Source organism: Nerophis lumbriciformis, linkage group LG25 (assembly GCF_033978685.3).
Source record: "Nerophis lumbriciformis linkage group LG25, RoL_Nlum_v2.1, whole genome shotgun sequence".
Taxonomy (NCBI): Eukaryota; Metazoa; Chordata; class Actinopteri; order Syngnathiformes; family Syngnathidae; genus Nerophis; species Nerophis lumbriciformis.
The window spans coordinates 7,088,595-7,102,419 of NC_084572.2; the positions used below are offsets into that span (position 1 = coordinate 7,088,595).

The window sequence follows — 13,825 nt, forward strand, 5'->3', positions numbered from 1 at the left end:
CTAATCTAGTTTGATATGAAGTGTTCAAACTTGTTCGACATTTTTCATTACTTTCACTTTCACTCTTTAAAGATTTCTTAACGATCAGTGGCAGATCACATTTATCAGTGGCCCCCCGCCACAAATCAATCACTTTAATGGCAAACATTGACGTGCACTGCCAAGAAAACCATATCTGTGATCATCATGTGATCATGTCATGTGATCGTCATGTGACCGTGTCATGTGATCATCTTCTCTTTCTCTGCAGCCTCTCTGCCAGTGAAAAAGAGATTGAGGTGTGTATCATTTTGATCATTTTCATCACTAATTGATCATTTTTTATCATTGTCATCACTAGTTGATATTTGATATTGTCGTCACTAATTGATACTTTTTAATCATTACTAATTGATAATTGGTACTTGTTATATCTAAATGATATTTGAAAGAAGGCAGGCAAACCCACCCTGTGTGCCGTGTTCCAGACGGAGTTCCAGCGCCTGGCCCTAGGGTTGAAGTGTGACATGTTCACCTTGGAGAAGAGGCTGCGTCTGGAGGAGAGGTCACGTGACCTGGCTGAGGAGAACGTGCGCAGGGAGGTGTCCAGCTGCCAGGGTCTACTGCAGGTACATACATCCAACATCTATATCCAACATATATATCCATACATCCATCTGCATCCATTCATCAGCAGGTAAATACATCCATCTACATCCATTCACCAGCAGCTAAATACATCCATCTACATCCACATATTCACCATCTACATCCATTCATCAACAGGTAAATACATCCATCTACATCCAACTATTCACCATCTACATCCATTCACCTGCAGGTAAATACATCCATCTACATCCATTCATCAGCAGCTAAATACATCCATCTACATCCATTCATCAGCAGGTAAATACATCAATCTACATCCATTCATCAGCAGGTAAATACATCCATCTACATCCATTCATCAGGAGCTAAATACATCCATCTACATCCATTCATCAGCAGCTAAATACATCCATCTACATCCATTCATCAGCAGCTAAATACATCCATCTACATCCATTCATCAGGAGCTAAATACATCCATCTACATCCATTCATCAGCAGCTAAATACATCCATCTACATCCAACTATTCACCATCTACATCCATTCATCAGCAGCTAAATACATCCATCTACATCCAACTATTCACCATCTACATCCATTCATCAGCAAGTAAATACATCCATCTACATCCATTCATCAGCAGCTAAATACATCCATCTACATCCATTCATCAGCAGCTAAATACATCCATCTACATCCATTCATCAACAGGTAAATACATGGTGTGAATGATTGATGGGTTCTACATGTAAAGCGACTTTGGGTACTTAGAAAAGCGCTATATAAATCCCAGTTATTATTATTATTATTATTATTATTATTATTATTATTATTACATCCATCTACATCCATCTATTCGCCATCTACATCCATTCATCAGCAGGTAAATGCATCCATCTACATCCATTCATCAACAGGTAAATACATCCATCTACATCCAACTATTCACCATCTACATCCATTCACCTGCAGGTAAATACATCCATCTACATCCATTCATCAGCAGGTAAATACATCCATCTACATCCATTCATCAGCAGCTAAATACATCCATCTACATCCAACTATTCACCATCAACATCCATTCATCAGCAGGTAAATACATCCATCTACATCCAACTATTCACCATCTACATCCATTCATCAGCAGCTAAATACATCCATCTACATCCATTCATCAGCAGGTAAATACATTCATCTACATCCATTCATCAGCAGCTAAATACATCCATCTACATCCATTCATCAGCAGGTAAATACATCCATCTACATCCAACTATTCACCATCTACATCCATTAACCAGCAGGTAAATACATCCATCTACATCCATTCATCAGCAGCTAAATACATCCATCTACATCCATTCATCAGCAGCTAAATACATCCATCTACATCCAACTATTCACCATCGACATCCATTAACCAGTAGGTAAATACATCCATCTACATCCATTCATCAGCAGCTAAATACATCCATCTACATCCATTCATCAGCAGCTAAATACATCCATCTACATCCATTCATCAGCAGGTAAATACATCCATCTACATCCATTCATCAGCAGCTAAATACATCCATCTACATCCATTCATCAGCAGCTAAATACATCCATCTACATCCATTCATCAGCAGGTAAATACATCCATCTACATCCATTCATCAGCAGGTAAATACATCCATCTACATCCATTCATCAACAGGTAAATATATCCATCTACATCCAACTATTCACCATCTACATCCATTCATCAGCAGCTAAATACATCCATCTACATCCATTCATCAACAGGTAAATACATCCATCTACATCCAACTATTCACCATCTACATCCATTCATCAACAGCTAAATACATCCATCTACATCCATTCATCAACAGGTAAATATATCCATCTACATCCAACTATTCACCATCAACATCCATTCATCAGCAGCTAAATACATCCATCTACATCCATTCATCAACAGGTAAATATATGGTGTGAATGATTGATGGGTTCTACATGTAAAGCGACTTTGGGTACTTAGAAAAGTGCTATATAAATCCCAGTTATTATTATTATTATTATTATTATTACATCCATCTACATCCATCTATTCGCCATCTACATCCATTCATCAGCAGGTAAATGCATCCATCTACATCCATTCATCAACAGGTAAATACATCCATCTACATCCAACTATTCACCATCTACATCCATTCACCTGCAGGTAAATACATCCATCTACATCCATTCATCAGCAGGTAAATACATCCATCTACATCCATTCATCAGCAGCTAAATACATCCATCTACATCCAACTATTCACCATCAACATCCATTCATCAGCAGGTAAATACATCCATCTACATCCATTCATCAACAGGTAAATACATCCATCTACATCCAACTATTCACCATCTACATCCATTCATCAGCAGCTAAATACATCCATTCATCAACAGGTAAATACATCCATCTACATCCAACTATTCACCATCTACATCCATTCACCTGCAGGTAAATACATCCATCTACATCCATTCATCAGCAGGTAAATACATCCATCTACATCCATTCATCAGCAGCTAAATACATCCATCTACATCCAACTATTCACCATCAACATCCATTCATCAGCAGGTAAATACATCCATCTACATCCATTCATCAACAGGTAAATACATCCATCTACATCCAACTATTCACCATCTACATCCATTCATCAGCAGCTAAATACATCCATCTACATCCATTCATCAGCAGGTAAATACATCCATCTACATCCATTCATCAGCAGCTAAATACATCCATCTACATCCATTCATCAGCAGGTAAATACATCCATCTACATCCAACTATTCACCATCGACATCCATTAACCAGCAGGTAAATACATCCATCTACATCCATTCATCAGCAGCTAAATACATCCATCTACATCCATTCATCAGCAGGTAAATACATCCATCTACATCCATTCATCAGCAGGTAAATACATCCATCTACATCCATTCATCAACAGGTAAATATATCCATCTACATCCAACTATTCACCATCTACATCCATTCATCAACAGCTAAATACATCCATCTACATCCATTCATCAACAGGTAAATATATCCATCTACATCCAACTATTCACCATCTACATCCATTCATCAGCAGCTAAATACATCCATCTACATCCAACTATTCACCATCTACATCCATTCATCAGCAGGTAAATGCATCCATCTACATCCATTCATCAGCAGCTAAATACATCCATCTACATCCATTCATCAACAGGTAAATACATGGTGTGAATGATTGATGGGTTCTACATGTAAAGCGACTTTGGGTACTTAGAAAAGCGCTATATAAATCCCAGTTATTATTATTATTATTATTATTATTACATCCATCTACATCCATCTATTCGCCATCTACATCCATTCATCAGCAGGTAAATGCATCCATCTACATCCATTCATCAACAGGTAAATACATCCATCTACATCCAACTATTCACCATCTACATCCATTCACCTGCAGGTAAATACATCCATCTACATCCATTCATCAGCAGCTAAATACATCCATCTACATCCAACTATTCACCATCAACATCCATTCATCAGCAGGTAAATACATCCATCTACATCCATTCATCAACAGGTAAATACATCCATCTACATCCAACTATTCACCATCTACATCCATTCATCAGCAGCTAAATACATCCATCTACATCCATTCATCAGCAGGTAAATACATCCATCTACATCCATTCATCAGCAGCTAAATACATCCATCTACATCCAATCATCAGCAGGTAAATACATCAATCTACATCCATTCATCAGCAGGTAAATACATCCATCTACATCCAACTATTCACCATCGACATCCATTAACCAGCAGGTAAATACATCCATCTACATCCATTCATCAGCAGCTAAATACATCCATCTACATCCATTCATCAGCAGCTAAATACATCCATCTACATCCATTCATCAGCAGCTAAATACATCCATCTACATCCATTCATCAGCAGGTAAATATATCCATCTACATCCAACTATTCACCATCTACATCCATTCATCAGCAGCTAAATACATCCATCTACATCCATTCATCAACAGGTAAATACATCCATCTACATCCAACTATTCACCATCTGCATCCATTCATCAACAGCTAAATACATCCATCTACATCCATTCATCAACAGGTAAATATATCCATCTACACTCAACTATTCACCATCTACATCCATTCATCAGCAGCTAAATACATCCATCTACATCCATTCATCAGCAGGTAAATACATCAATCTACATCCATTCATCAGCAGCTAAATACATCCATCTACATCCAACTATTCACCATCGACATTCATTCATCAGCAGCTAAATACATCCATCTACATCCAACTATTCACCATCTACATCCATTCATCAGCAAAACTGAGGAGTTTTATTATTTGGGTGGTATGTCAATATATCAGGGGTGTCCAAACTTTTTCCACAGAGGGCCACACACTGAAAAATGAAAACATGCGGGGGCCATTTTCATATTTTTCATTTTCAAAATCAATACTATTTATAGATTAGTTTAACCTTTAAGACTCTCAGTAAGTTTGGTCTCGGTGACCAGTCATAAAAATGATTGAGAAAACAGTCATGTATATATATATGTATGTATAATTATATGTACAGTATGTGTATATGTATGTAAATATGTATGCGTGTGTGTGTATATACAGTATATTTATGTATGTTACTGTCAGGTTGAAACACCGATGACATCTATTGGACAAGAAGCAAAGGAAATCAAACAGACAGGATTCAATTTAGCTCATGAGGAGAGCGCGTCCACCTGTACCCTCGTACAGTGTCACCCACGCTCTCTTTTATTTGGGCCTTTTCTGATTACATAGCTGCAGCTGTTTTTAAGGGGAGGGGGTCATAAACAGCTGTTGCACTCGGTCATAAACAGTTCAAAGAAAAGGTGACTGGAGCAGTGTCAGGTCCTGCTTTGTAGATCTCGGGTCAGGACGAGATCTTCCTGTGGCTGACAATAGATCAAAGAAACATACATATCCCATCGCACACAGTGGAGTTTTACGAGCCTTTTGCTTGATAAGATGAAAGACAGCTTTTGTCTTCTCGCAGGGGACCTGAACTCAATGGAACACAAAGTTGTGTGATAACTTATATACAATTATTCTGACAGTTACATTAAGTTTACTTGTCAAACAAAGCCTCTGCCTTGTTTTTAATGAATACTTAAGCTTGCTATGCTACTGTATTTTAATGTTGGTCCTTATGGTGTTTTTTCCCTGAGTTGATACTTGGTGTAACAAGTTTGAGAACTGCTAAACTAGATAAACTTCACATTTATCCGTCAATTATGAGTTTTGACTATTTTTTTATGTAGTTTTTTGGTCAAAGAAATCTTGTATTTTTTTTATAGCAAGTGGGAATTTGTCATGTGAAGAAGAGCCTTGATGAGGTCAATAATTCTTTACCTTGATTTGGATTCATTATTATTTCTTAAGCAATGTAAGTTTAAAATAAATTAAAAAAAACAGCCTGCATGGCAGCTTTGTGTTACTAAAGTCAACTTTTCAACTTTTTCTCGTTCATTCCACTGTTTTATGTTTTGGGTTTTTTTCCCTGGTGTTTTTTTAGTAAAGTTTATTCTTCGGTCAATGGTCAACAAAATAAACAAACAAGTTGTACATTCATAGATTGAAAATGAAAATGTTGCAGACCGAAAGGGTTTAGGCTGAAGTTGAACACTTATAGCGCCTAACCCTATAAACAATGTCAAGTACAAGATGAACTTCCGAAAATTATGAAATGTCTTTTGTACAACATATTATAAATACACATTATACACAATATGAACACTGTTCAATTATATACACAGTAAAGGCATGTGAAATATTCTTATACGCGTGTTAAACCTTTGTACCATTTTATATACTATATACAAACAATTATACTTCCATTATTATTTATATCCCACATTTAGTATTTTAATTAACATTGATCATAGTATTAACTACTGTGTTGATTCAAGAGTGATATATTTTTCCAAGACATTGGTCTTAAAGTGTTTTTTAAATGTGTGAATGGACCTGGAACATTTGAAGGAATCATCCAAGCTGTTCCACAGTTGACAGAAACACATCTACTTTTTAAGCTTGTTCTTATCTTAGCTTTCTGGAAGACAGCTGAACCTCTGAGGTCATAGGGATTATCTCTGGGTATGAACCTCTCCTGTAGACACCGAGGCAGCATGTGGTTATGAGCTTTGTACGTCACAATAGCAGTGTTGAGGTCAACAAGATCGTGCAGTTTTAATGTTTTTAATTTAATAAACAGAGCATTGGTATGGTCATGATAATCTGCATAATTTACAATTCTAATCGCTTTCTTTTGAAGTAAGAATATAGAGTTGATGTTTGTTTTGTAATTGTTACCCCAGATTTCAACACAATAATTAAGATAAGGGAGTACGAAAGAATTATAAAACATATTAAGAGCCTTTTGATTTACGGAGTTTTTGATTTTATGTAACATAGCAATATTTTTTGCCATCTTTGTCTTAAGTATATTTATGTACAGTTTCCAATTTAATTTATCATCTATATAGATTCCCAAAAATGTTGTTGAATACACCCAGAGGTGGGTAGAGTAGCCAGAAATTGTACTCAAGTAAGAGTACTGTTACTTTAGAGATTTATTACTCAAGTAAAAGTAATGAGTAGTCACCCAAATATTTACTTGAGTAAAAGTAAAAAGTATGTTGTGAAAAAACTACTCAAGTACTGAGTAACTGATGAGTAACATACACACACATATCATATATATATATATATATATATATATATATATATATATATATATATACATACACACATACATTGATATATACAGTATATCATTTATATGTATTTATTTTGCCGTTTTTGTTTACATGTTAAAGGTGTTTTAATGAATATACATGCATGTTTAACACATTTCTTTCATGTTGACAAGAATATAAGTTGGTGTATTACCTGATTCTGATGATTTGCATTGATTGTAATCAGACAGAAGTGCTTAACGTCCACGTTTTCAAATGCAGGAGAAAAAAAGTTCCTCCTTTCTGTCTAATACCACATGAAAGTGGTTGGTTTTTGGTATCTTATTTGTCCAGCTTCCATTTTCGTTTTCACACACTTTACAAGAAATACATTGGCGGCAAATTCCGTAGCTTGCTAGCTTGTTTGCGCTGGCTTTCGGAGACTCTTATTTTGAAAGCGCAGGCGCAATGGAGCGGCACTTTTATTGTGAAGACAGGAACTGTGCAGTCAGTCTTTAGGCTTGTGACGGGATGTACGTTTGAAATAAAAAAGTGTCTTTTTTCCTTCACACTTTTGATTGATTGATTGAAACTTGTATTAGTAGATTGCACAGTACAGTACATATTCCGTACAATTGACCACTAAATGGTAACACCCCAATAAGTTTTTCAACTTGTTTAAGTCAGGTCATGTGACCGCCTGGCTCTGTTTGATTGGTCCAACGTCACCAGTGACTGCATCTGATTGGTGGAACGGAGTCAAACGTCACTAGTGACTGCATTTTATTGGTGGAACGGAGTGAAACGTCACCAGTAACGCAGGCACTTTGAAGGTCTGTCTGACAGACCAAAACAAACAAAGCGTGCATTAACAGATCGATAAAAATTAGTAGCGAGTAGCGAGCTGAATGTAGATAAAAGTAGCGTTTCTTCTCTATAAATATACTCAAGTAAAAGTAAAAGTAAGTTGCATTAAAACTACTCTTAGAAGTACAATTTATCCCAAAAGTTACTCAAGTAGATGTAACGGAGTAAATGTAGCGCGTTACTACCCACCTCTGAATACACCCTTTCTATCTCCATATCATCAATTCTTATATGACACTGTATGTTATTTTTCCTATTTCCAAAAATTATATATTTTGTTTTATTTAGGTCGATTGACAGTTTATTGGCATCAAACCATTGCTTTAGTATGTGGAGTTCGCTCTCTACAGTCTCTAAGAGTTGGCCAAGGTCTTGCCCAGAACAGTACAGACTTGTATCGTCAGCAAAGAGAATACAATTGAGTTTTTTAAAGATTTTGCAGATATCATTAGTATACAATAAAAACAATTTTGGTCCCAGTACAGAACCTTGGGGCACTCCATGTGTTATAATCTTTTTATCTGAATCTACATTGTTCATATGCACATACTGTTCTCTACCACCAAGATAACTTTTCAACCAATCATGAGCAAGACCTCTAAAACCATACCTCTGCATTTTGTTTAGAAGTAATGTGTGATCGATGGTGTCAAAGGCCTTGCTCAGGTCAATAAAAACGCCAACAACAAACTCCCTCTTATCAATAGCAGTGGTTACCTCCTCAACTAGTTCCATCACTGCCATGGAAGTGGACCTGTTTGGTCGAAAACCGTATTGGTGTTCACTTAGCAAGTGATGCTTATCAATAAAACTGTCTAATCTTGACACAAATAATTTTTCAAGGACTTTTGAAAATTGTGAGAGTAGAGAAATAGGCCTATAGTTGGTGAACTGATGCTTATCTCCACTTTTGAAGATGGGAATAACTTTTGCCATTTTCATTTTCTTTGGGAAAACTCCTTTTATAAAAAGAAATATTACATATATAAGTGAAGGGAACAGCTATAAAATCAACAATTTCTTTAATCAGAGAAAAGTCCAAGTCACAGCAGTCTGTTGACTTCTTGTTTTTCTGAGAATTTACAATGGTGTTTTTTTTTAATGCGCTTTTAGGTCCACTCCTTTAGGAGACTGACAACCGTGTTCAATTGGAGTTAGATTGCTTGAAAAACAAAGAACAAAGCCAACAACCACAAGGTGTTTGCAGGGACTTGGCAATGTCACTATTCCAGCGTTTCTCAAAGTGTGGGGCGCGCCCCACTGGTGGGGAATAGAGACATGACAGGTGGGGCGCGAGGAACGGGAGGAAATTTCACTTTAAATTTTTTTTTTTAATTATTATATTCTTTGATTTTTTTTTTTTACTATGCTTTCATTTTCTATACACACTGTAAATCACTTTGTGATTCTGTCTGTGAAATCCGCTATATAAATAAATGGAAATTACCGGTACTTATTTTTACTGTAGGCTTTATATTTCTCGGTACGAGCGAAAGTTTGACAGACATAGCAACAGTAACTAATGGGGGCGGGGCTAAGCGGAACAAACTTTCGCGCGGATGCGTAGCAGGCTAATGTGTGGATCACAATTACACAAATATATACATTTGTGACTCACACCTCAAAGGTCGTCGAGCCAGAGCCAGCGCCTGCAGAGAAACAAAAATGTGACGGGCACACACTGTGTCATTCACCGGGAAGCACTCGCGTCAAGTTAGCTCAGCCCCGAACTCAATGAGGTTTTAACAGATGTTGTGAGCGCGGGAAATTTGATCAAAACACGACCACTGAAAGCGCGACTGTTCTCTGCACTGTGTGAGGAAATGGGAGCTGATCATACAGCCGTGCTGTTTCACAGTGAAGCAAGGTGGCTCTCCTGGGGGAAAGTGCTGTCACTTACCCTGTCTTGCCAAATGCATAGCTCCTCCTTTTTTTTTTGCAAAGATTGCAAAGTGGCACTTTTATTGTATTTATTATTGAACTTGATGCAAGTTATTTGATTTATTATTGAACTTGATGCAAGTTATAACACTTTTTTTGATTTATTATTGAACTTGATGCAAGTTATAACACTTTTGTTTTATTTATTATTGAACTTGATGCAAGTTATAACACTTTTGTTTGATTTATTATTGAACTTGATGCAAGTTATAACACTTTTTTTGATTTATTATTGAACTTGATGCAAGTTATAACACTTTTGTTTTATTTATTATTGAACTTGATGCAAGTTATAACACTTTTTTATATATTATTGAACTTGATGCAAGTTATTTGATTTATTATTGAACTTGATGCAAGTTATAACACTTTTATTTGATTTATTATTGAACTTGATGCAAGTTATAACACTTTTTTTGATTTATTATTGAACTTGATGCAAGTTATAACACTTTTTTTGATTTATTATTGAACTTGATGCAAGTTATAACACTTTTGTTTTATTTATTATTGAACTTGATGCAAGTTATTTGATTTATTATTGAACTTGATGCAAGTTATAACACTTTTATTTGATTTATTATTGAACTTGATGCAAGTTATTTGATTTATTATTGAACTTGATGCACGTTATAACACTTTTATTTGATTTATTATTGAACTTGATACAAGTTATAACACTTTTTTTAATTTATTATTGAACTTGATGCAAGTTATAACACTTTTGTTTGATTTATTATTGAACTTGATGCAAGTTATAACACTTTTTTTGATTTATTATTGAACTTGATGCAAGTTATAACACTTTTGTTTTATTTATTATTGAACTTGATGCAAGTTATAACACTTTTTTTAATATATTATTGAACTTGATGCAAGTTATTTGATTTATTATTGAACTTGATGCAAGTTATAACACTTTTATTTGATTTATTATTGAACTTGATGCAAGTTATTTGATTTATTATTGAACTTGATGCAAGTTATAACACTTATTTGATTTATTATTGAACTTGATGCAAGTTATTTGATTTATTATTGAACTTGATGCAAGTTATAACACTTTTATTTGATTTATTATTGAACTTGATGCAAGTTATAACACTTTTTTTTATTTATTATTGAACTTGATGCAAGTTATAACACTTATTTGATTTATTATTGAACTTGATGCAAGTTATAACACTTGTTTGATTTATTATTGAACTTGATGCAAGTTATAACACTTTTTTTGATTTATTATTGAACTTGATGCAAGTTATTTGATTTATTATTGAACTTGATGCAAGTTATAACACTTATTTGATTTATTATTGAACTTGATGCAAGTTATTTGATTTATTATTGAACTTGATGCAAGTTATAACACTTGTTTGATTTATTATTGAACTTGATGCAAGTTATAACACTTTTTTTGATTTATTATTGAACTTGATGCAAGTTATAACACTTTTATTTGATTTATTATTGAATTTGATGCAAGTTATAACACTTTTTTTGATTTATTATTGAACTTGATGCAAGTTATAACAGTTTTTTTTTATTTATTATTGAACTTGATGGAAGTTATTTTATTTATTATTGAACTTGATGCAAGTTATACCACAGCTGCACAGTTATTTTATTTATTATTGAACTTAATGTTATTTTATGTTATTGAGTTTGAATGTATACAACTTGATGTTCAATAAATTTGAAAATGTTAAAGCTTGGCATTAGCGCTCTGTTGGGGCGATGGGGGCAGGTGGGGCTTGAAAACTCCCCCTTGTCCAAAGTGGGGGATGACAAAAAAAGTTTGAGAACCACTGCACTATTCTATGTATGTGACCTTTAACCCCTCCTCGCAGGCTCTGACCCCACTATGTGAGGACGACAACCAGTCCATGGAGATCATCCACAGGCTGCAGAAGAACCTGGACATCCTCATCCAGTCCATGACCCGCGTGTCCAGTCGCTCTGAGATGCTGGGGGCCATCCATCAGGTGTGCGTGTCCGTGGGGAAAAAAAGTCTTTATTTGAATGCATGTTCTGTCACGGCCAGGAGAGTCGCATCGGCAAGGCGGTGGAGGTGATGATCCAGCACGTGGAGAACCTGAGGAGGGTCTACACCAAGGAGCACGCAGAACTGCTGGAGCTGCGAGAGACGCTGATGCACAACGAGAGGTCGTTTGGCTCGCACACGGAACGAGGTGCGTCTTTTAAAAAAAACTAATCCAAGAAATGTGAGCTGACTTTGGGCCTCTTAGCAGACGAGCTGCGCGGCAAGAAGCCCCCGACGTCCCAGTACTACAAGGTCAGAAGTTGTCTTCTCCGCGAGTTCAGCTCGTGTCATCGCTCGTGTTTTTTGCACCCCTGCAGTCGTCCACCCGGCGGGTGAGCATAGCGGCGATACCGCGCTCTGCTGCGGGCAACATGCACTACGACATGGTGAGCATGTCCGCCTTTCAATCACTTTTTTCCACAATTCTAAAGGGGAATTTGCACTTTTTTGGAATTGTCTATCATTAACAACCCTTAAGTGAGACAAAAACACACACTTCTCTTTTTTTCTATGCATTCTAAGTCGTAAATAACTCTAGCAAGAGTCAGCTAACAATAGAGCCAATGTGAGTCGCTCTATTCCACCTATAAAGCCTTCTAAACATCCTCGTTTTATATACACACTAAGTATATATGTCATGTAGTAACATTCATAATAACATGTAATATATACATGATGTAAGTATATATGTCATGTAGTAACATTCATAATAACATGTAATATATACATGATGTAAGTATATATGTCATGTAGTAACATTCATAATAACATGTACTATATACATGATGTAAGTATATATATCATGTAGTAACATTCATAATAACATGTAATATATACATGATGTAAGTATATATGTAATGTAGTAACATGTAATATATACATGATGTAAGTATATGTCATGTAGTAACATTCATAATAACATGTAATATATACATGATGTAAGTATATACAGGTAAAAGCCAGTAAATTAGAATATTTTGAAAAACTTGATTTATTTCAGTAATTGCATTCAAAAGGTGTAACTTGTACATTATATTTATTCATTGCACACAGACTGATGCATTCAAATGTTTATTTCATTTAATTTTGATGATTTGAAGTGGCAACAAATGAAAATCCAAAATTCCGTGTGTCACAAAATTAGAATATTACTTAAGGCTAATACAAAAAAGGGATTTTTAGAAATGTTGGCCAACTGAAAAGTATGAAAATGAAAAATATGAGCATGTACAATACTCAATACTTGGTTGGAGCTCCTTTTGCCTCAATTACTGCGTTAATGCGGCGTGGCATGGAGTCGATGAGTTTCTGGCACTGCTCAGGTGTTATGAGAGCCCAGGTTGCTCTGATAGTGGCCTTCAACTCTTCTGCGTTTTTGGGTCTGGCATTCTGCATCTTCCTTTTCACAATACCCCACAGATTTTCTATGGGGCTAAGGTCAGGGGAGTTGGCGGGCCAATTTAGAACAGAAATACCATGGTCCGTAAACCAGGCACGGGTAGATTTTGCGCTGTGTGCAGGCGCCAAGTCCTGTTGGAACTTGAAATCTCCA

At 35.7% G+C, this 13,825-nt stretch overlaps 1 protein-coding gene across 1 annotated transcript in view; it reads left to right on the top strand.

Annotated features, from left to right (window-relative positions):
* The window catches only part of lrmp (lymphoid-restricted membrane protein), a 167,561-nt gene that overhangs the window by 127,184 nt on the left and 26,552 nt on the right, over positions 1–13,825 (top strand). The window contains exons 29-34 of the mRNA XM_061984670.1: positions 251–278; positions 468–608; positions 12,080–12,214; positions 12,274–12,421; positions 12,482–12,525; positions 12,591–12,659. Coding sequence (XP_061840654.1) covers positions 251–278; positions 468–608; positions 12,080–12,214; positions 12,274–12,421; positions 12,482–12,525; positions 12,591–12,659 — 565 coding nt within the window. The remainder of the gene's footprint in view (positions 1–250; positions 279–467; positions 609–12,079; positions 12,215–12,273; positions 12,422–12,481; positions 12,526–12,590; positions 12,660–13,825) is intronic.